The sequence below is a fragment of the Poeciliopsis prolifica genome, unplaced genomic scaffold (assembly GCF_027474105.1).
Source record: "Poeciliopsis prolifica strain line A6 unplaced genomic scaffold, Auburn_PproV2 SCAFFOLD011, whole genome shotgun sequence".
Taxonomy (NCBI): Eukaryota; Metazoa; Chordata; class Actinopteri; order Cyprinodontiformes; family Poeciliidae; genus Poeciliopsis; species Poeciliopsis prolifica.
In genome coordinates, this window is record NW_026562386.1 from 9,813,957 (window position 1) to 9,839,425 (window position 25,469).

Sequence of the window (25,469 nt, forward strand, 5' to 3'; positions counted from 1 at the left end):
GCAGTAAGACAATGAACAAATCATGTGCCAAAGAAATGTCAGAAACGTCTCTCCGAGTTGGATGCTCAGCTAATACAGGTGCAATCCATGAATATTCCAGCAAAAACTGGTTTGAAACACTCCTGTAGAGTCTGAAATTTTACTAAATTCAAGACCAATCTTTTAAGGAATGTGCAAGAGCGTGAAGAGCATAAATTCTGTATTGCATCTCGTGTTTATATTAAATACCCAAACTGAAAGTCTCTTTCCTATACTGTGATTCTAAGCTCTCTTCTGCAAAATAAATAAGTAAAATAAGTTTTAAGGTGACCAAGTGCAGGATTTTAATAAAGATTGTTGATTTGGCGACAATCTTACTAACATGCATTAATTGGACACATATTGAAACACCTAAAGAGGCTGCAAAAAATTAGGGGGATGTAAGATGTGGTCATGTTGGTGATTACTACCATAACAATGTGACTAATGAAAGAAAACAAATACTTAAACTGTGTTTATTTTTTCTGTTTTAGATTCCCAGATAATTGGTAAACATGCAACTACTACAAAAAAGTGCATAATTTCCGCTTTGACAAAATTTTGTTATTGAAAATCTTGCATCAGTTTGCTGTTGAAAGAACTTTCATAATGACTACTGCATTATAGAACAAGCATTACCAAATATATAACTAACAGACTAACAATTTATTTAGCCAATATCTACTGTTGTCCAAGCAGTTCACTGCAAAGCATTATGCAATAAAACTTTACGATGTATTGTGCAGCCCAAATCTAAAGTGAAATATCATTAGGCTTCAAAATAGTTTTTCAAAGTATTTAGGAGATATATAAACACACCTGCACTCAGTAGCAATAACAAAGCATTCTGTTCTTTGAATCAAATATAAAAAGATCCTTAAAATAATTTGAAAAACTGCACTTGCTAAGGGATGATGAACTGTCTTTCTGTTCAACAGCTGCAACACTGGAGCTGATTTGAACTCTAAACCACTTTAAGATTGCATCAACATGACTGATGACACAATCTACTCAAAGTTTCAGCTCCACAGCTCTATTTTATGTTTGCTCTGGAGGTGCACCAAGAAGAATGCCAGTGACTGATTTTATTTGAGTGTATTCTGGACAAGAATTGGGATAACCTCAGAAAAATATTGATACTTCTTTTGATCAGCATGTACTCCAAAAGACTGAAAAAGACTAACTTGGCCATTTTAGGTAGAAATAATAAAGTGAAAAGTAAATTTAAAGGAAGCAGAAAAGGCTTAGGTAACTTCTACAGAGACCTATTTATGGCGGTGTTTCACATTTTAATTTTAGGCTGCTACTTTGAAAAGGAATTAGACTTCAACAAACAACCAGAAGCCAAAGGTATCCAAGCAAATTGCTTTCATTGATTCTCTTTACAATTTAATTTTCTTTAGAAATATTACAGTGAATAGATTAATTATTAACTTAGAAACCAAACTCTAAATTTTTAACAATGTTTTTCTTAAATAGTAAATTAGATAGTTATTTAAGAAAATGGATCTTCAGAAACAAAAAGGTAAAATCTTGAGATGTAGCTCACTTGAACTACACTTTTAATAATCCACAGACACAGCATTATAATCATAATTCCAACTAATTGTGGCAATTTATGTAGATAACTATTTTTCATTTTGTTATTTTTTTTATTGCTTACAGAAAAATCTGAATTACCTTTTACAAAACTCAGTGATCTGAAATCAGTCTCTTGTTATCATCACATGCTCACACACTCACAACAAATGAAATCTATCATGTTCAACACCTCTCCTCCTGTGCCACGCTCATCTAATTATTAACCAACCCAGCTGCTGGGTGAACTGTTGACCGCCGTCAGTCTGCCACAACAGGTAAAAAAAAAATAATAATAATTGCTCGTTTCAGTGCTCTAAAAAAATTTCCCTTCTCCCCAGATTCAGCTCAGGCTGAAATTACTGCATTTAAACATTAGTCTGCTCCTTTGTCTTCATGCCTCTGCATTCACATCTGCACCAACTGATATTTTAATAGCTTGTGTGGGGTGTGGCTTATAGCTGCACACTTGCATATAGCAGTTAAGCAATGGGGGATGGTAGGTGGATTACGATATCTATACATCAGGACTTCTTCCCTAAACGTCTGAAGCAGCAGTATCTCGCATGTAAATGCAGCTTTTGTTTGGTCCTCCCATGTCTGTGCTGACGATTAACCCTGGTTTATTGTTATGGCATGTAGTAAAAGTTGAACTTTGAGCTCCCATCTTGGTAGCCATAGGAAGAAACTGTACAAAGACAAAATACATTGCTGCTACCTGGCAAAATATTTGTGTTCAATGGATTTAAAAGTAACATTTCTCTTTACCATCATATAACAATCCTTGCCAACTCTGTGCTGTAGTGTGTAATAAATAATTTATCAATGGAGCAAATGATGGCTGTAAATGATTTATTATTATTACAAAAGTAGAATGATTGCAGCTGGAGCACAGCAGCAGCAAGCAACCAACCAGAGGCATGTATCACATGCTAATTTGAGCTCATGTATTGCTGCAGTGATTCAGCCAGGAACTGAATTAACAGAATAATGATCAAAGGTCTACTTAGTGTGTTATTTGTTCATAAGTTGTAGGTTTGGCGGTTTAATAAAAGAACGAAGGTCATTTACATACCCGATCTTGGTCTTTTGCTTGGGCTTTGAGGAGGGTACAATGCAAGCCTTCCTGGAGGCTTTCTCTTTGGTCCGGGCCTTCCCGTTTCCCTTGTGCTCGCGCTCCCGGTGGCTCTTGTACTGAGAAGAAGAGCTGGGGAAGCTCTCCGGACTCATAACTCGTGGGATGTTCTTCTCTCCTCGCTGTCGGGCCTTGGCAATAGCTTCTGATATTATCCTATTGGCCTTCTCCTGCTTCTCATGCAGATTTGACTCCATCTGATGGTGTGTCCTCCGTGGCACCCTCTTCTCCGATGAGGAGCTGGATGAGGATGAAGACGAAGAAGAAGAGGAAGAGGAGGAGGAAGAGCTGCTCTTCACAGGGGGACTGAGGACCCGCACCTGGCTGCTAGGACCATTGGGGTTTTTTCGAGGCTAAGAGGAGAGAAAAACATTGGTACAAGTTTATTATTCAAAATTGTCATACCTTTCTCAAACACAATTCATAAATAAGACAGACATGATATAAATAGCACTTTCTTGATTATCTAAACGAATATTAGAGATACCACTGCACCAAGGTCCCTGATGCATTTCTGCTGACCAAAATTGTTTGTTGTAGTTGTAAAACCATATTTTCTTACAGCAAATTAGTAGCAAATTGTACAAAATTACTTTTAACTGTGTATTTTCAAAGCAGGTACAAATCGACCTTATTATGGTTTCCAACCTGGTCATGGTTTCATACAAAGCATAATTCCAGAAATGGCACCAAAGGCCCTAAGACAGAAAAAGTTCAAAATGGTAATAGCAGTAGCATAGCTGTTTTTAATAATTGAAGAGAAAGGTTTCTTGTTGACCAATCAGGCCCAACAAAGGTTTTTCCCGGTTTTTCCAGTGAACAGTGTCCAGTGCAATGTTTTATTTTTTTAAATGTTGTCCTCGTTCAACTTAATTATACAACTGGATCAATACAAGGTCTCTTGGGAATTTGAAGTCATGCTGTGAAGGTCATTCAACCATTTGAATCAGCCGAGTTGGAGCAGAGATGCATCTAAAAACAGGCAGGACACCGGACCCTTATTCACTGAATTTGGACACCATCAACCTAGTTTGATGTATTTTTGTCTTTTATGTGTACCATCATTGTTAATTTTCTTTAATAAGTTTAAGAAATTTCATTTAACAACATCATATTGTTACAGATCGTTTTGCAATTTCAGTTTTGAGCCAGACACCAACGTTCAATTTCTAGAACTAAATGGTTGGCAATGGTGACGTGCCTGAGCCTTACTAAAAACATCAACAAACGTCATTAGAAAAGAAACTCAGCAGTATTGCAGCGATACATCCAAGTTACCACAATCTGCCAAATTTTTAAGGAGTAAAGATGTGAAAATAAAAGTGAACAGTGATTTTAAAAGAGACCTGGACAAGAGCAATCAGGAAATGTTTTGTTTTATGCTCATCTGGCCTCTTTGCCATTTCTATTTTTGTTTCTATTAAACCTGATTCTTGGGATAGTTTTTACCTTCCAAAGATCTAAAGTGTTTTTCTATAATTTAATAATGTTTAATTTAAGGAAGAGTAATAATTTAATATAAAGAAATACCTTTTAGCAGAAAATTTTCATTGCCATTTCATCAGAAGTAATCTCTAAGTCAGCTGGCCCAAACTGGGATACGAACTTCAAAGAGTAAAAGTACATGAAATATTTATCAAATAGTTACTACAGTTTTTTTTTATAATTTTATTTTTAAAGTCATTCATCTTTCTAATTTATCTAAAAATACTTTGCTACCATGAGAACTGAACCAGTATATAGATATGAAAAGGCTTGAATGTGGGTATGAGAAATGGACGATAATTGCCCTTGAAGGTATAAAAAGTTGACTCCAAAGGGAAACTTGACCCAGAGATTTCGGCAGCGCTAATCTTTCACTCTTCATATGAGTACATTTACGGTAAACAGTTGCCGTAAATGCAACTGTTTATATATTGCAGTAAGATGTTTTAAAAAATCAAACATCACTTCTTAGGGGACAAGAAGAGACTCAAAATCCCAGGGGTTTATGAGGAAAACCAGGAAATTGGACTGAGCCCTACACACTTAAAGCAAATGAAAGGGTTTATTTGTGTTTTTAGTTTTTTTACAAAAAGAAGGTACATATTGTACAGTTAGTTTGTCATCAAATATAGCATTGTAGCACAACTAAGTATGGGAATATGATCTATGAAAGTAAGACTCTTATTAAGAAAGCAGAGACCTATTGTGGGCTGTGTCAGACAGCAGAGCCTCTTTCTCTGATGCTGTAGGTGGGGGTTAACCAGTCTCACTCTGCCTGTTACTCACTTCAACTCTCACAAAGCCCATCTAACTCAAACAAGTGGAAACGTAGCAGGAGGGAAAGATCAGCGTTCCTGTGGAGAATCTTTTCAGATCAGGTGGACACCAGTTGACATGAAAAGTCTGATGTAAATTTCATTCTTTGACTTAGTCGTTGACTTAGTTACATGTTCGTTGTAGCAGGTTACACTGTGCCTTGCAGACATAAATAATCCAGCCTCTGTGATACATGATAATATGTGAATAATGGATGCAGTTACTGCAGTTATGCCCCGTTGTGGGCTGTCAGCCCAGCGAAAAAGAAAACCCATAAATGGATGACCTAATCTAAAAATGTGTTGCGTATGGCTACATGGCCCAGGCGCGCCTAGTTGCTTTTTTTTCTCCCCCTCTCCACACTGCTAGCAAAATAAAAGAATTAGCTTAAACCTCAATACCAAAGTGGGGGGAGGGAATGAATGATTAGCAATTCCTCTGGAAGAAAGTAGAGGAGGGGAGGGAAAAAAAAACATACAAGAGCTGCATTATGATTTTCACGTGTGCTTCTTTGCTGAGGTTATTAGGAAGAAATTTCCTGGATCAAGATGGAATGTTCCCATTCAAGTCAATGGTTAAAAAAAACAGAGGGAGGAGTTGAAAGTAATGTACAAGAAAAGAACATGAACACACATGAAGGAGGAAGGGCAAAAAAAACAAAACAGGCTTCGATCAGCGAAGCTAAAGAGAGGGAGAGAGAAAAGATAAAATGCACCAAAACTGAGAGCGCTGCAGCTGTGTAATACATCTATAAATAACTGAAATTACAGCCTGCCAGCACTGCAGTGATTTCAATCTCTCTCACAGCACGCAGTCCCGTGAAAAACGGCGGGGTCCGACAGAGCCCACGAAAAGGTAGAGTATGCTCCATTTAGGTTGGACACCTTTCCCTCCATGCCCAACCCTCATTTCCACATGGAGCGGGCTCTCTGGTGACTGACGGGCTCAACTCGTGGAGGGCAAACACACACCACACGGTGCACTGAAACTACAGAGCAGGACAGCTGTAGGCGCAGATCAACAGGAGAATGACAAAGTGACGTGCGACATGAAAGGCCGAGAGGGAGGCTGGGGGAAATTAGATGAATCCGCCGCGTCTTCATTATGCCACTCACAGTAGAAAGAATGAGAGTAAAGCAGAAACCGGGGGGGCGGGGGAGGGGGAAAATAAAAAATTAAAAAATTCAGCAATGAGTTCAAGATGGCGGCAGTGCAGCATGAGCCAGTAGCAGAGGAGGTTGTTCAGTTGCTGCCGGGCCCCTCCTCCTCCTCTCACCCCCACCCTCGTTCCTCCTCCCTCCCAGCTCTGAGAGCAGCTCACTTACCCTTCCTCTTGGCCTCTTCACTGTAGACATGGTGAGTTTTTTTTCTTCCTCTTTGCTCCCCCTCTCCAACCGGCTAACAAAAGCCTTGCCCTTTCACCGTGTTCCTGCTCTCTCTGTTGCTCACTCACTCCTTCTCTTCCAAACACTCTTTTTTTTTTTTCCCACAGTCCGGTTTCTGTCACTCTTCCTTGAGCTGGTGTCCCCCCCTCCCCTCCCTCCCTCACTTGCTTGTTCCTGGTTGTCCTCCCCTCCTCCCTCCTCCTCCTCCTTTCCCGGTCAGCTCGTCTCCTCGGGCGAGAGTGAGAGCGGTGCTGGAACCGTTCCGTCGCCTCCTCCCCCAGCGGGCAGGGCTCAAGAGGAGCGCATGGGGAGCTCTCTCTCTCTCTTTCTCTCTTCCTCCCTCTTTCGTCTCTTCACAGGGTGATGAGGGAGCAGCGCTGTTGGCGGTAGAGGAGGTGCGTGGCAGTCCAGGAAGCTCTCATTCTGCTGCTGCGTGTTGCTTCGCCCTCGTCCGGCTTCAGCCTTACTCTCTCTCTCTGCGTGTGTGTGTCAGAGTTGCCTTACCCTGCCTCCTCTCTCCTCCCCCCCACATTGAGTCCCCTTTTCCTCCTGCCTCTCGTGAGTGTGCTCTCGGTGCCTCTCTGGTCCTCTTAATTCTCCTTCTTTTCGCCGTTTCTGCTCTGTCGTCTCCCTTTTTACGCCTCTCCTCGTCTTCTTCAGCAGACAGATAAAGGTAGGTTTCTCCTCTTGTTGCTTACAGAAAAGGCTTCGTTTGACCTTTCTCGGTTGTTTGGTTTTGTTGGTTTTCCCTTCTCTTTCCCCTCCCTATACTTATCCCTTTCCCGGTCCTTGCTTGTTGCCCTTCTATCCGCCTGGCTGGGGTGTGTGGCGAGCTTGCGACTCAGGCAGCCGGAGCAGTGGAAAATGAAAGCACAAAGAAGCAAAATGCATCAGCATGAATATTAGAGATGTCGTTAAAACCCAGACTCGTTTTTCTCTCGCTCACTCACCCCCCCTCTCTCTCTCTCTTTCTCTTTCTCTCTCTCTTTGTGAGGAAGTGGGCCAGCAGATGGTGCTAGCAGTTATTACATTAACTTTCTCAACTTAACCCCCAAAGTACTGGATTTCTCCCACGTTGTGAATTTGCAGAATGAGTGCTTCCTTTTTTTGAGTCCTTGCATCGGCTTCTATGTAAGATGAGCTGATTAATTTACAGATTGCCAAAACACGCAGATAAACCAGTTCCCAAAAGCTAAAATTGGTTTCAAATCAACACCTCACTTAGACAAGGTCAAAGTTGAGCCATTATGCAACAGTGAGGAGGAAGAGCGTGAAGACAGGAAGCTAAGAAAAGTACTAAACGGGTATCTCCTGACCAAAGCTGAACGCCAGAATAACATCTGAGAAAATGAGAACACCTTAAAGGAAAGTCCTGACACCACAATCCAGCGGCCATGTGCACCAGCTCGCACATGAATTTTCAGACACGCGACTGGCCTGAAGCCAGGTACAGCACTCAGCACTACTAGGTCAGTCCTCAGTCACTAATGCATATAACTAGAGGTGCATCCAGTTCATGATGAGAGTGAAATAATGAATGATTTGTGTCATATGTGGGAAACAATTCAATCCCCCACATCCCATTTTCTTGCTTTGTAAATTACAGACTATGTTTTCAACAATGCTAAAATTGTACGAAAATTTTCAGACATGGGGATAAAGTCAGTATTTTGCAAGTCACAAATATGAGTGAATCCGATCAACTCAAGACAAGTCTCAAGTCAAGACATTCATTTGTCTTTTTCACTGCACCTCATTTTTTATTTAGATAAGGTCGAGCAAATACAAATTGATTTGAAATAATGCTATTTAGGCATGCCCTGCAAACATAAACTATTAACATTGCTCTGTATAATACAGTTATTGATAGATACTGTCATCACAAGATCAATGTGTCCTAAATTTTTATTATTATTTAATAATAACTATTAATGCAATACTTGTTGGCTACATACTTGATGTTTTTTGCCTGGCAATATGATTATCTGCCTTTTTAACAGTCTGCCTGGATTATGTGCAAATGTTATTAGTAAGAGAGAAAGTCTAACACACACATGAGAAGTGCAAAAAACATGGAGCAATATTTGTAGCAGCTGGTTTATCTATCTCTGCATTGATCAACAATATGGGCCAATGAATATTTTTTAATTGGATAGCGTTATAACTCTATTGCTACTTTGAAGTCATTGTCAGGAATTGTGTGTAAAAACAATAAAATATATTTTAAAAATACCTTAGAACACAAGCGTGCAGCCAGTTTTTTATAAACTGTGGGATGTTAAATTAGTTTCAAGAAAATAGGTAATATTTTGGTTTAAAATACTTAATAGGTGACATTTTTGAAATGTCAATATTTTCATTTCAATTTATATTGTAACTAACATTTTTACTAACCAATGTTCTTGGCTGTTCATGTGACAAAATGAGAAAATATGTCACAAAGGGTAACTGATGTCAATAAGGAAAGGGGATGGTGGGTAGTTGATATAAACTGACTGAAAATGAATAAAATTAATAGTTGCAATGCATAACTGGTACAACTTTCCAAATAAAATACCCTCAAAATGACACTGGGGATGCACAACATGACAACAGGCTATGGAATTTTACACAACAAATAACTTTAAAGATTGTGTCCCATGTTTGCCACTCTAGGATGTGGTTCATTCAGACATGTCATCTAAAAATTAGTGCAAGATAATTGCAATCATGCATTTATGCATGCAAAACTCAGATTTTCTGTGAAATGACTGCTTACAACATATGACTCAGATCATTAGCCCTCTCTTACACGCAGCACCTGGTTACTCATCTCTGTGGTAGTCAGATTGACTACAGGGCAACTGATTCAAAAAGATTCATTGAAGAGCAAAATAACAGAAGGAAATCAGAGAATTTCGATAAATATGAGCACCCCGACTGCCAGTCACAAACTTTACAGGCTATGCATGGTATGTACTATGCGGTCTTATGTAATCTCCACCAATATGGTTCCATTCCAACCCCCAGAATCACTCTAATACTTGTGAGTTTGCTCAGATGCAGTGTGAAATATGTGGGTGACCATATGTGGGTAATAACACAATATGGCTTTAGGTTCTAAACAACCAGGATGGTGTGGACTAGCTTTGAAATTACACAAGTATTCACGTGGGGCTGAGGTCATGTAGGTAGAAGAATGGTTGCAGAGGCTCTCACAGTACCTCTCTGTGGTTTGTGTTGTTTTACATCTCTCTGCTCTGTGTCTCCAGCAGAGACGGAGACAGCTTCCTGGAGTGCAAAGCAACGGCTGGTCTTTCCAAATTTCGGCAGCACCGGCAGCAGCAGGCATGGGATCAACCTGCCAAAGCACAGCCTTGAAGTTTGGACTTTAAAGCGGACCGCCTGCTTGCTGGGATGCTGAGCGGGACAGCCCCTCCCTCCCAGCTAAACAAACTGTTAGATAATGCCCACCAGGGAACAGTACCGGGGGATGAGTTGAAAACGCACGCATGGCCAGTAAAATGCAAACAATAAAAGGTCCCTTCACAAATCCCTGTGTCCAAATAAACATGCTTGAAAAACTCAGTGGTTTCTCCCTCCTGTCACATCTGATGAGCAAAGAAACTGACTCTGAGCAGGAGGTGATAAACCTTCTGAACTGAAAAGTCAATTTTATGTTCCTCATGTCATTCGTTTTAGAAAATATCAGTATATATTTCCTGATTTTACCAAAAGAAGAATGAATCTGGAAAATGGAGTAACAACAATTCACAGGCTTCAACGGTCAAATGGCATGAAGCCACAGCTCCCTGGCAACTAGACAGTTAAAATGCAAACGAGACAGGCAGCACTTTCTGGAAGGGAGGGGCTTCCTTTTAGGACAGATGACAGAGTGGAGAGGAAGAGGAGGGGAGGAGGAAGAAGGGGAGTGGAGAGGCAACGATGGTGAAAGGAAGTGGGTTATAAATGAAAAAAAAAAAAAAAAAAAGTCCTTCCCGCCCAGAGAGGTAGAGCTGCTGCAAATATACAGGTGTCCGTCTCTAAACACTATTACCATGAAATAGCCTGTATTAGTGAGGCGGTCCTCTGTCCCAGGGAGGAAGGGTCTATAACTAACTAACCATTATGGAAATGAGAGCAGAAAGCGAGCAGTGTGCTGACTGGAGCCGACAAGATGGCAAGTTCATACCCGCGCTTCGGGGCATACTCAGAAATGATCCAGCAGAGGAATATGATGTTACCCAGTGTTATCCAGGGCACCATCAACTGTTAGCTGAATGGGAACAAGCCTTTTGATCCATCATGGACTGCAGCCAATGGTGGATGTTTGATCTGGTAAATGGCTCCTTCAGATTACTGCTTTCACAGTAGTAAGGAAAAAAAAAAAACATTTAGGGCAGATATGGCTGCTAGTAGAGCTGAATCTTCCTCCTGACGGTGACATAAGCCATTAAATTAACTCAAGACCAAGTCTGACTGCTTTGTGTGTGATCTTTACTATTTAAACTCGATTATGTATATAATATATGCTGCACTTTTACTAGTTTATTATTTAGTTTACAGCCAGAACATATTAATTAAAATAAGCATTTCAAAACTGCCATCTGGGAATGTTTTTTTCTCCCAGAACTTGAGATTGTTATGGCTTACAGAATCAAGTCTTTACATAAATTACATCTCAACACCAAATGGGTAATTTCATAAAGAGCCTTGCGTCATAAAACACAGTGCTGAGATTTTCTAGAGTTTCCATAACAATTATGCTGTACAATTTATGTAGAATGCATGAAACAATTAGAGATGTGCAAGTATAAGAAACTAATTTAGCCAGCACAGACTTCCAAGATCCTTGTGTTTGTGAGCCGAGAGCAGGACAGAAAAGAAAGAAAGAAATCTGGTCTAGATAAGATCATAATTTAATTTAATATTTCACATTAGTTACACTCTAATGGGGTAAATCAGGAAAAGTTTGGAACAGCTACATAAATTTAAAATGTAGTTTCTTTCAAACCTGGAATAAGTCAGTGATGCCTCATCTTGTGGAGTGAAGGGCTGAAAATGATAGACTTAAGTGGATTTAACTCGTTCATTATTTTTAATAATGTCAGCTCATTTTATTAACATATAATGCAATCAATGGAAACATTTAATCCCAGCCACTTGTGTCGATGATATTTAAACAAAAATAAAGACTAACTTTTGTATGAATTAAGGGCAATATAAAATATGTACAATAAAAGAGTTTAAAACTTAAAAGGCTTAGAATAAGTAAAGAAAGGTAAGGTAGAACACACCTTACATTTCAAAACTATCAAAACACAAGGTAAATAAGTATCACCAATTTCTTAACTGATATGTAGAAGTTATTTTGGTTTAATTCCGACTCACCTAATTAATAATTGAATATCTTTTTCTGGTTAGCATCAACCACAGCTTGAGGTTCATAAGCCATTCCAAGTGCTTAGTGATTTTCCTCTTTACAGGAGACTGTAACACCTTCAGACACTGTCAACAAATGAGCTAAGTACCAGCCTTCCTAATTCACAAGAGTGGGTATGAATATTGTCTCAAAGACATATTGATCAGAAGTCATTTATTTACGTTTGAGGAATTCTAAGTCAACAGCAGAAGGTTCTTCTATAGCCTTATTATAATTTGCATCAACAGTTCCCTGATACAGCTGTTCACTTTGACCGCACACTTACATTTAGCATCAGCTTCTTTTTTCACATCTCCATTTCAATGCTGATCACTTAACAGCATACCTGACCTGTGGAGTTTATCACACAAATAAAATAATTACTGTTCATGAAAAGAATTATCCAAGAACAAAAGTCAGACCTATTTCTTAGACAATTAAGGTGTCTAGGTGTAGAAGGAAAAAAAAAAGACAAACAAATAACCTTGTTAATTAGTCCAACTGCTAAAGGCCAGCTTGCAAGCCAGAGCAGAGGCTCTGGCAGCAGCTGCAGCGCTGATAAATGAAAGGAGACATGATGCACAGTGATGCTTCCTCAACCAATTAAAAGCAGTGCCATGCATTAATGATCGTTGGTTCAGGGTCAAGAGTAAAACTAGCTAGGCTGAGCATGCTGCCCTGAAGGGAGGATGCTGAAAGTATAGCATAGTTACTGTAATCTGGCTGTGTGCTGCGACAGCACACAGCCGGCAAGCTCACGACGCAAATTCAATTCACAACAGCCAACTGCTGCTACTGCTGGGTCAGGAGGTTCAAAGAGGGAGAGAAGGTTTCTCATTTACTTTCCACCAGCTGTGCTGTGATTTTCTTTGCCATGTTGTGACGTTTGCTAGCAGCAAACTTAATAATTAACTCAAACCAAAGATATGAACGAAAGGAAACGATCTGAGTAATGTAATGTAATAGAGTAACTTCACATCACTTTTCTGTCACGTTTACCTACACAATGGCCATAAATATTATCCAATTTACAATTAGCTTTAATTGTACAGTCTAAAGCCAAAACAATCAGCTATGTGGTGCAGCTACATGGTCAAACAGTGAGAGGTGGACAGGAACAGCGTACAAAGTTTAAACGAGATAACTTTTTTGCTTGTTTCAGAAGGTACTATACGGCTTAGTTACAGCTGTTGAAGCGTATCGCCAGGCTGTGAAATTTGCAATAAACAAGAATAAAACTAACACATGAGAACCTGTTGCAACCATTAAACCTGCCTACACTTTGAACTAAACAATTGTTTTCATGTCTTGCTTAAAACAAAATATTAACTTAACCAACTGGTCCAGCAACAGTAAATATATCACCACTTCATTTGAGTCAACAGGCTTTGCAACTTTCAACCCTGTTGCCATACAAAAAGAACAAGATGATTTCCTGATACGTTTGATCACACTTAGTATAAACATAAAGAAATAAATGCTCCAATAAGGTTTCCAGGCTGACTGATTTTAATTTCCCTCTCACCCTCCTTAAGGAATATTCCACATAAACAAGAAAAAGGCTCTTTGATTGAAGCATTAAATTCTGAGCTGACAAAAAGAAAGAAAGAAAGAAAGAAAGAAAGAAAGAAAGAGAGAATCACAAGAATATCCCCATTTACGTATCAAAGCACACCACTTTCCTTTATCAGATTTTTACTGATTCCAGAATAGTGCTTTAAAGTGAATACAATTGGCTTATAGAGCAAAGATTGTTAGGAATATTTTAGTTTTGATTATTTTTAAGTAACGGAAGAAAAGGATTAAAAAACTAACTTTTAGGATTATTCATATCAATCAGAGCTAATTTAGGGATAACTGATTTCCAGCTCAGTCTGATTTAATTGGCACATAGTGATATCTTTTACCAACACAAAGGTTTTTGAGTTTAAACAGATCTGTGTGTAGAGACGCATATTAAACATTTTGATGGGACATAGATGAAAACCAGACTTACTGCATTTCTATACATACTGTATAGAAATGTTGGTTAAGGAGAAATTCTCTGAACATTTCTGAAATATATTATCTATTTTTATTATCTTTTATGTGGTATGAGAAAGACAAAAAAGAGAGTTGTACAAATCTACAGTGCACAGCATACCAATAACACCCAGTCTTTGAGCTCTTTTATATTCATTGTTACAACTTGTTCCCTTCACAACATCACTGGTGCTCTCCGTTTGCAATGGCAGTCTTCAAAAATGCTCCTTGCAAAATAGGTGAATGAATGCACTGAAATCCAGTTTTCGTAAGGAACTAATGCATAAAGACCCCACACAGTGAAACAAAACCATTTAGAGAACAGCCAAGGCCTGACTTGGCATCAATCAAGCTCTATGACTAAGAGGAGAAGGCAGTTATTCTAACTAGGGCATTTGCTCTTCTTCATTCCCTCTTCAAGTGTCAACTTAGAGGGCAGCTGCTCAGCATGATTTAAGATATTTTAAGGGTGAATGCACTAATGAGCATAAGTCAGATTTAAAAGAGAATCTAACTTATGATTCTCTCCTGAGAGAATCATAAGTAAATCCCACTGATGTTCAGCCATCAAGCAATAAATGTTTATGTTTTCTGTCAGTTTCTCCCAAGAGGCAGCACAAAGTTAAATCTGAAAGAAGGGCTTTTGGTAAATGAAAAACCTGACTTCATCATAAAATGGACTTCATCCTCTCTCGAACTGTTTTTACATTTTCTTTCTGTTAAGGAAAGACAGTGGGAAAATCAAGTTTCACTATAAATAAACTGCCTTCCCATCATCATTGCCATTTAGCATTCTTTGGTTAAGTTAAAACTTGAATTCACTGCCGATATCAAGATGCTTTAAAATACAATATCATTTAAAGTAAATTTATTGCAGTAATTCATTTAAAATAATGGCAATCAAATAGGTCCATTACACACAAAGGGATAAATTGCCACTGTATTTTAAATGGCTGGAATATCAAATGTGATCAATAAAATGGATTTCTAAACAGAAAATGTTTTATTGTAGGAATGTTGTGGCCCATACAATGATGGGACAAATACAAGTAGTCTAAGTCATAAGAAGCTGACTGTATAGAGTGCTGTGTACTAAATAGTTATTGGAAAGTTGAGTGGAAGAAAAAAAATGTGGTAGAAAAAGATGCAAAAGCAACAATCTGCTTCTTTTGAAGCAGTTCAAAAGAAACACAGAGACTCAGTCAGTTCTTTAAAAGCCACCATAGAATGTGGAGGCACTGAATCCAATTTTCTTGAGATCCAGAGTCAATTTCTACAGCCAGTGAGGATTTGGAAAGCCATGTCATCTGCTAGTGTGCGTCTGTTTTCATCGCAGTCCTCTTTTAGAGCACATTATGCTTCCCGAAGTTGTCCTTGGATGCTAATTTCACTTTGCGGCAGGAGTTGGCACCTGCTCCGATTGGCAGTACCTAGTTTAATAACCTGAATTGGCCAGCTTCTAATAGCTTAGAGCTCCCTGCATGCTGTGCAATTATCAGCTGTTGGCCAAAACATTTTGTCATGAAAGAAAATCTCTGATAATGTGTGGTACTCTGTGGTGGTTCAGGAACCAATTCAACTCTCTCTCTACCAAAGACAACCTGATACAAATTTGTAGCAGTGTCAGATATTTTCAGATGTGTTGCAGCTGCATTGACTAGTATTTACATATAAGTCTCCATCCCTAACTTTTTCCTATAAATACAGCGATTTTAAAAGTATTTGCAGCCTTTGAAGAACGAATCATTTGGCTGGTGTTTTGTGATTCATCTACTGCAAAAGTAAGAAACAAACTTGTTCTGCCTTTCAAACCAGCAAATGTTTTTTGTGGACTTTATATGATGGGCTACAAGCACAATTTAACCGCCTTTCCCTCCCCCTTAAGTCTCCTCCTAAAATTGTGGTTGTTGAGAGTAATGATGTGCTGCTCTCTGAATCAAAGATGGCACAGCAGGTCACACGCCAGGCACTGAAGCAAAGCTGAACTGTGCAAAACAGGCAGGCAGGATGATGCTATTCATTAACGCGAAGGTCGGAGCGAACTGAAGAGTGGAGCTGAGAGGAGGTCCCTCAGGATGCACTAGAGAACGCCAGACGGAGGAGAGAGAGAGGGAAGTAGAGACATGAGTGAGGGATGAAGTGTGAGGGAAGTAAGGGGCTTACTGCCAGACCTTTACAACTCCTTCATTATTGAATTGGTGCAAGGAGAGGAAAGGGCCAATGCCTGCTTGTAAGAGAACAAACACGGTGGCGAAATCATAACAGTGCACAGGCAGGACCCAATGGTTCCCTGCTTAGTCAACCTCCAGCCTTCAGGGTGTGATGAAGTGAGGATTTATTTTGTCTTGGTTTCTACATCTTGGCAAGGAGTAAAAATCGCTGATCCTCATGCAGACTCCCCTACAGGTATTCATTACTCAGCATTCTGAAGTAAGTCCTTTGTGAAGATCACGCTAAAATAAAAAGAGCTGTCTGAGGTCTTCAAAAATATGGTTAAAACAAAATCTAAAAATAATTTCAGAAAACGTATAAAATTAATAAAATAATTAAACAAAAAAATATTTAAGACTTTTAAATGACCCAGCTAAGTTAATGATGCTCTGTGTTTTACTAATGTAAAAAGTGGCCAAACAGTTTTTATAAAAAAAAGTAAGAAAATTCAGATAAATGTCCTCATTTCTAAAAGAACAAGATAATAGAGAAACCATTTATTTTATTTTCAAGATGAGTATGATAAAACATTAATATTGCATAATCCTTAAAATAGCGACATTGTTTTGAATACAGCCAACTTGTTCACACGGTACAGTGCTTTGCTTCTGTATTTATAACCACTGAACATTTTCATATTTTGTCTCATTGCAACCACAACCCTCAAAGTATGTTTGTGTTTATGTGACAGACCTAACATAAAGCAATGCCCAACTGTGAAGAGGAAGGAGAACATCCAGTTTCTATATGCATTATAAATTACATTTGAAAAAAGGTATTGTGCGACTGTACTTTGACAGTACTCTGACACTCTAATTTAACCACAGCATAAACCAAGCATCTGCTGTGTTAGAAAACATCAGTGAACAAACAGCATCATGACAACAAAGAGGCGCAACTCCGAACCATCAAGATGTGGGTGTCTACCTAAACCCAGCCTATTGAGTTCTGGAGGAGCTGCAGAAATTGACAGCTCATTCTGAAGTATCAAAACTTTGTAGAAAGAGGCTATAAGTAGTCATATTGTACACTTTATTTCCACAGAAAAACGTCTGGAATTGGCAGCATTATATATTTAAAACAGGACACAGTTTTTGGAAAGATGAAATCTGAAAAGTCTTCAGACAAAGACTCGGGTTCACATTTCGGTCGAACAATAGTCCCAACTATAAAGCCAGCTTTGTGTTATGACTAATAGCAAAGAGAAACATGTCAGTTCAACTGATTATGTATGGAGCAGAAAGTTTTCCCAGACATTTACTTATAAAAAAGCTTAATTAATTTGGTCTTAAGAAAAAAGCTTTTGTTTACGGTCACAAGGTTCTGACATCTCCAGGCATTTCATCGGCAGCAAATCCACAAATATGTCCTTGGAAAAATAATAATTTGACTCAAAGACAAGTTTACGTCATGACGGTCTTTCTGGATATTCTGACATGTACATTGGAACTTCATCACATGATTCTTCCTCTTCCTCCTCCTCTTCTGTGGACAAATAGCAGACATCACTAATATTTTGGTTCTCTAAGCAAAAGCTACAAGGAGTCTCAAGAATCAGAAATAAAACTGTTGAGTTGTTACTCTTTTTTGATTGATGTACCTCAACTGAGAAAAATATCTTTACTTTTTGTATTTTACGTTGTCTTGACTCATTCTTGTCTAAAAAAATGACAGCTATGATTCAGTTTATGTCTGAATGTTACTAAATTGCAAGTATAATGTTTGGCAAAAAACCTATTTTCAAATAATTACTCAAATGTAAATTGTGGCTTTCTTTAATTTGCAAAATGGAGCTTCTTAACCATTTCTGCATCTACTCTCCTGTCTGTGATTTAACTGCACTCAGGTAGATCAAGTTGACAGATTTCTTATAATCATGTGATTTGAATTACTTCAGCCCACTTAAACTGAATTATATTTTTTTGTAAAACAACCAGGTTGGCAATTCTGACAGTGTGCGCAACTTTTTTCAATCAAGTAGGCAGAAATGGAGCAATTTATTTGCCATGTCAGCTAAAATTGAATGTTTAACTACAACCACAACACTCAACAAACAAAGCCTTCACATACAGATGCATCCATGGCAACAAGCTTATGACTTCCTACTGACACAAAACCTGTTTGTTGAACTAACAAATCAGTAACTAGCAAGTTGCCGTACTACTTATGTATTTAATGTACTTAACATTTTCTTAAATAACATAAAGACATGAACTGGAACAGAAGTTCACATGGAGCACCACAGTTCATCAAGTTTAACGTCTACTGAAATTAATCTAAGAGTGTGAAAGGTTTTCACAGGCACTCCCATTAACACTTTTCACCCACTGTGTCGGGTAAAAACACAAGGTCAAAGAGGTCATTAAACCTCCGGGTTTCTGGTTTAATCTACTACACAGCTCAGAGCTAATCTACAAGTTTTCCCCTCCTGTCTTGTTCAAATCAAGCCGTGGTATAATCAGAGGCGCTGCTGTGGTTCAACTTTAGCGTCTGCCAGTGAGAGGTTAACTCGAGTTCATGGAGCTTGCTTCGTGTCACAAGTATCACATTCCAGTCGCACACAAATGCAGGCAATGCTTCCACGCTTATTTACAGTACAAATGAACCCCAACCAATTAACTCTGAAAAACAAATGATTCAAAGAGACTTGATCTCTACATAAGGTGGCAAAAAGAGCAAAAAGGGAAATAAAGCAGCATAAAAATTTTGTTTAAATTCAGACCTACTGTAAAGTTGGAGCTGGCAGCGTTCCCACATGCTCCCGATACACTCTCTCCAAGTACAACTTCCTCCTCCCCTCACGCTCTGAGCCCTCCCCTTCCGCCCAAAGCAAAACCCTCATGACTTCCTGTTTACCTCTGACCCTTCGTTATCCCCCGCCTCCGCCCTCATCTGGCAGGTCTCCAGACAGACAGGACGATCAGGCCGGATGAAACCGACAAGGCTGCTTCAGAGCGCAAGAGAGAGAGAGAGAAAGAGAGACAGACAGACTAAGAGGGAGGGATCTGGGGATGTAGGGGGAGGTGAGCAGAGAGAGAAAGTGTGTGAATAAGTCAGCTCACCACCATGTGGCCACAGAAACAGCAGGTTTCCCAGGAGTGTGAGTGTGCAGAATGTTCCTGTGTTGGTTTTCAGCCCATGAGGGTGTTGGGGTGAGAGCCAGGGTTGATGCTTTAGTGTCAAGTTTCAGGGCTGATTATGGCATTACCCTCCCAGTCTGGTTTGCTGGTGTGTCAGGACTTGCAGAAGCTTCCAGCATATTAAAAAAGAAAAAAGCAACCCTGCCACATATCAAAATTAATTCAAAGAAATAAACTCCCAACCTTCCCCAGCATGGTGTTATTTTTATTATTAATTTTACCGGTCCATACAAAAAAAAATATCAATGAAAAGCTAAAGTCAGCAACTGAATTAAAAAACATGACTGATATTTTTACAGGTTAATAAGACTAAAGAGTAACACGTTTCAAGCATATATTTTTATATCCAAATGAAAATCAAAATGTTATTCCAAAGACAACTTTGGAATAATGGTCCAGTTTCTGATGTCAGATCTGGTTCAGTACTGGCTTAGCACAAAGAATGTAGCAGTTTTGCATGTGTTCTGGGTTGGAGTGTTGTTATTGTTTGTACTCCTTTCTTCCTTACACTTGACTTTCCATTAATATGCTTAAATACAGCATTCAATGAACAGCCAACTTATTTAGTTATGAGTTCCTGTGTTCACGCAGCAATATACTTGCTGGGGTAAATGTGTGTAATTATACATTTGTATTTCAAATATATGTATGTCATTTAATAATCTAATTTTTATTAATCTAATTTTCTAATTAATTGAATATAGGGACTTATTATCTGAAAGTAATTTCAAAATGAACAGTTGGAAATGGATAAAATGTATCAATTTGTGTGGCAAATTCGATTAGTTTAATCGCTCTTATTAAAAATAAGGTTTTGATGATATTGTAGAGCATTAAGATGAGCCTCAGGTAGTTTTCATGTTTTCACCAAAGATCTTTACCATCAAGTGTAATCAGTTTGTAGAATCAACTGCAGGTTTTCTTCAAAAAAAAAAAAAAGCAGAGCCAGTTCATTTATGTGGTTGTCTTGTTCTGCTGAGATATTTAGGGTAAAGCCAAGTATTCCAACACCTCCACAAACTAAAAATACAAGCATGTAGCATTTTAGCAAGCGTACATGGACAGATGCAGTGATGCACTCAAAGCAAACTCCTCCAGCATCAGTTCAAAGGTAGGCGTCGACCAATCTGTCCACACAAAAAAGATGAAGAAAAACTAAATAGTGCGAATGAAGAGCTGCCAGAGGCGCATAGGAATGCGGTTCAAGTGACTGGTGGTGCTGACAGAGCAGGTGTGCCGTCTGCTGCTTGTTACGCCTCTGGTCTGTGATAGTTGATGGACAATGTTTCAAACATTTAAAGTAAAAATGTGTAACTTTTGGTTTTGGATTTGATTAATTGGTCATAATATGTTAACTTAACTCATTTTTAAAGATACAATGTTGCTGTGAAAAACCAGTTTAAGATTTAAACTAGATATATTGACTTGCAGTAATAAAAGATTTTGTTCTTTTAAGGCAGTGTGTCACATTAATATCTTGTAAAGTAGAGCAGCAAATGGGGGCCAAGCAAGACACAGTCAGCAGTGCTCTCAATGTTGAGAATTGAGAGCACTGTTACTTGATTGGACAAGTAACAAGAAAAACTCCCATTTTAATGTTTTAAATGCACCACTGATGTCCTACAAATCACTAAAACCAGTTTCTATCTAGCCTTTGGGGCTAAGTTTAATTTGCACCCATATTTAGCTCAAAAAATTCAGAAACATGTTATACAATACATACATTAATAAAGAAAAAACATACTGAATCAAAACAGGATCAGTTATCCAACCATAAACCAGATGGAGATGTCTATCATTGTTCTGCAAGAAAATAGAAAAACATTGAAGGTCTACAGTCTTCATTGCATTTTGAACCAATTATTTCTGAAATATTCTACTATACTGATCAAAACCGGAATGATTTTCTGAAGCATTTATTTATTGTTAGTTTGAATTTGATACATACAAATTTTTAATCAAGTAATTTACTATTTAAACAAAAGTTTTAACAGGTTGTGGTTTAAACTGAGTTGTAGTTTTTTCATAAGATTCCTGCACTTCAAAATTATTTTAATGATACTAGAAAAAGCATAAGAATAAACAGAGTTTCTCTGTCAAGACAAAGCATAGAGTAATGCAGTATTACCAACTCCCTGTGCTCCAGTTGTGCATTTCCAGTTAGTTGGGTGAAAGTAGAATACTCAACTTTTCCTTCACAAGAAGGACAAATTTGTCTCTGTGGAAATATTAGAGAAAAGATTTGGAAAACTAAAAGACCACCAGCAAACTTCCTTGCAGGGATTTCTATAGTTTTGCTTTAAATATAGCAAATATAGCAAAACTATAGAAACTTCTTAATGCCCACTCTGCTAGCACACTGGAATTAACAGGACTATTTTAACAATTTTGGCAATTTCCCCAATACTGCAAGCCCTTTGCTGCAGAAATCCCACAGGGCAGCACATTCCTTCTGTGCGAGAGGAGGTGCTGCAGCCTCCTGTGTCCTGCAGTTGTTGCAGGCACACTCCAAGGCCTCCATTCAGGAGATTTGCAATGTGCTGTCACAGCAGGAGGCATCAGCACCCACACAAGTCTGAACAGCAGCTATTTAATAATGCACGCTTGCCCCTAACTGGACAGGGCATCCTCTACAGGTGGTCCTGCGTTACAACTTAGGAAAAAAAAAATTTAAATCATGACTTAAGTGTTGGAAAACTCTACTTTAGGTAACAAAAAATGCACTGAAATGTTTCACTAATACAGCAGCACAAGTGTGTCGCATCAGACCCGAGTCGACAACCACCAGGGGTTAATGATGAGTTGACAGTAAAAACAAACACAGTCACATTTCATTGTGTGAGTCAAACTCTCAAACTAATTAACAACACATATGGTTAATAAATACATGTTGCTATATTAAAGTGTCAAATATTAAATTTTAAAAAATGTGTAGAAACAGATTTTCATGACTGAAATGAGTATTTTTACCTAATTAAAAATACAACTAATGCAAAATATTCTGAACACAATAAATGCATAATGTCATCTGTTTTTGTAATACAGAAGGTGGTACATTATTAGGTCTGTCAGGATAAATTTTACTAGAGGATAAATGGCCTTAAAGATTCCTGCGATAAATGATAACAGTTTTGGGACAATCTTCAAGTAATATAGTGAAAGTGGTACAATAATGTAAGTTCCTCTAAAAGACTAATAAACCTTAAGTACATAACACAACTGAAATATATTTTAAATATCCAAAACAAAACAAAAAACTGAAACAATAAATATTAAAAACCACACACAACTAAACGCATTAAAAATAAATAATGAAATATGTAGGCCAGATTTCCCTTTAAAAAATAGAAATTATCAAGCTCATTTTAATGTATCATGCAATTAATTGATTAATTGCTTATTGTAATAGGCTAACACGTTATCCCTATATTTTGTACTTAAAAGTGTACATCTTAGCATTTTGTTCATGACATGCAATGAAAGCCAAAGATTATAGTAAAACAGGCTTTGATTTTCAGATGAACATTCAGCTATGCATTTTATTCAAAGAATGTTGATACCAGATTGTTTAAACATGTAATTAAAACCCTAAAAATAAAAGAAAGCAATTGATTTTTGTTTCGACACTACATGACAAATCACAAGCAACCCTACAGTATATCAAAATTTCAGTATCTTTTCTCTACCTAATTTACATGTGCAGAGTTTGCAAAGACACCAGTCTTCCTGTCTGAGTTCCTGAAAAGACACACAACAGTATCAGACTTGTGACTGACAGGACATGAACATAAGCATCACAAACCAGGATCTGGCCCAGTGGAGTATCGCTTCACTGTTTCAGATGAGCTTCAAGGCCCCAGCTGTTATCATGGGAGTCAAGCTAATAACCAGCTACTACAGACTAACCATTTATACTCAAATTAACTGTACAACACAGAAACCTGGGCTACTCAATCAGTATTGAGCCCTGGTTGCTCATCACATCTGCAGCTGACCATTACAGTCACTGGAAACCCTAATTAGTCACATTCACTGCGGGGGAGAAGAGAGTGGGCCGCTTTCCCCTGATGCCCTGCCTGTTCAGCAAACACGCCATCAGCAAGCTCTTCACACATCAGTGCACTTGAATAGCACAGTCAGCCTGTAAGCATCAACACAGGCCTGGATGTTGACACAGACAGGGAGGAGGCTCTTGCGTATGGCTGTGCTTCAAGGCCCTTTTTCAATCAAGGACCTCTGCAGATGAGTCGATGGGCAGTGACGCTGAGCGCCAGTTACGGAAGACCATAAGTTTTGTTGTCACCTGCTGAGGAAGAGTCAGGGTACTCAAAACACCACTTGTTTTTTGGCTCAGGGCCACAGATCTGGTTTCAGCAGCAGCGGCACATGGCAGGTCTGCTGCCAGGAAACAGACCTTGTTTAGAGATCAAAAATTAGTCACTCAAGCAGGTCCTGCAACCTTGTAGTCACATACGCAATTATTACACAAAGAATGCAAGAGGCAGAAACGACGAGAATAATATAATGCCAGAGAACATTATATTCTCTGGCATATAGAGAGAATATAATATAAACTTTTCTGTGCTGAAAAGTCTATGCTTAAATATATCTAAGAGGGTGTGTTCAGTACAATAACATTGAATTTGTAATTAATTTTCAAACTCAGTTAAAAAAAATGAAACTTCTCCTGCACAGATTCATTACACATGCATACTCACTCAAACATGCACTCATAAGTAGATTGCAAGTATGGCTGCAACTAATGGCTTTTTTTTAATCGATTGTTCTATTACAATTGGCACATTCTACAGGTTTTTTATTACAGACTTCAACCTTTTTAATACAATATTAGAAATTCATCAAAATACTTGAGTTTTGGGTGAAACATTACAGACAAGCATGTTTTTATCATTAATGTCAAATTTATTTTTTGCAGTTTTAGCATAAATACTCTTCTGAATATGTTGATTTTCAGCAAATTGCCTTTTTATCAGTTTGTATACTTCAGTTAAAAATTAATCAATGGTTAAATTAGTTGGTTATTTTGATAACACTTTTCGCCCGAATTGGAAGTACTCATTTCTAGTAATTGTAATGATTATCGCTCACAGCCAATGAAAGCCCAAAATAGCATTTTTTCGGAAAGTTTTCATATTCCACAAGATTAATAAAATAAGAATTTTGAATGCATAAATGTTATAGCTATGTTATGTCCTACAAAATTAAGGGAAAGGCTGCTGATATGATTGTCCAGCATTACCAAGCATGCATAATGGAAAGCTAAATGGTAGAAAAAAATGCACAAGCAACAGAAATAATAGGGAAAGCTTGAGAGGGTGCGACAAAGAGCCTCCAAACACAAACATCCCAATGAAATGGGCAACAACTGACACACTGTTCTCGCTGAGCCATCCCAGAACCAGTAAAACCATCAGAAGTGCCTTACCAGAGAAAAAGGACTCGACTGTCACTTAATGGCATGATCTAGTGTCCTGCACGTTTTAGATGCATCCCCACTCTATCACAGCCGAATAAAATGACTGCATTAACTCTTCAGCCATCAAGTATAGCAAAGGCCTGATAAAGAGCTATTCATTTGATTCAGGTGTGTTGAGTCCATGTTGAATCTAAAATCCGTAGGACGGTAGCTCTCAAGTGCCTGGACAAGTAACAAGACCCTGGTCTAAGATCGTCTTTAAATGAAGGAAAATGTTTCATAAGTAAATCAGGATCCTGCAGTCTAAGGAACTTGTGGAAAGGCACAAAATCCAAGTTTCTTAAGGTTTCTTGTGAATCTGCTGGTGTTGATTCACAATATTATCAAATCCAAAGTCAGAGCAGCCAGAGTCAACCATGACATTTTAGAGAGCTTTATTCTTCCCTCTGCTGGCAAGTTTTATGGGGATGCTCAGGCTCCTAACATACTAATACCTGACTTAAGGCCCAAAATGGGAGTACACAAGATACATCATAAATGCATCATATCCAAGGGAGTAAATCTAATCTCATTATGTGGGGGGATCATAAACAGAAAAAAATTTTAAGAGCAATTTTGGGGGGGCTCGGCGAGCTTCCATTGAAATGTAACCTCAATCTGCACGACCAAAAACGACTAGTAAAACATATCAAACATGTTTTATTAATATAATAAAATTAATATTTGGGGACAATCGTAACTTAAACTTAACAATTAAAGCACTGGGCCTTGTATAGAAAAATATTAAGATTTTATTTTGTGGTTTTAAAGGCTCTACATTGAAGACAGTGAGATGATGTAG

At 38.3% G+C, this 25,469-nt stretch overlaps 1 protein-coding gene and 1 long non-coding RNA gene across 2 annotated transcripts in view; one reads left to right on the plus strand and one right to left on the minus strand.

The window, feature by feature from the left end:
- Positions 1–25,469, minus strand: part of chd9 (chromodomain helicase DNA binding protein 9) — an 84,688-nt gene that overhangs the window by 47,557 nt on the left and 11,662 nt on the right. The window contains 1 exon segment of the mRNA XM_055037131.1: positions 2,672–3,084. Coding sequence (XP_054893106.1) covers positions 2,672–3,084 — 413 coding nt within the window.
- Positions 6,824–10,870, plus strand: LOC129364476 (uncharacterized). Its single transcript, XR_008606442.1, has 2 exons — positions 6,824–7,090; positions 9,669–10,870. It is a non-coding gene; the product is annotated as an uncharacterized LOC129364476 (long non-coding RNA).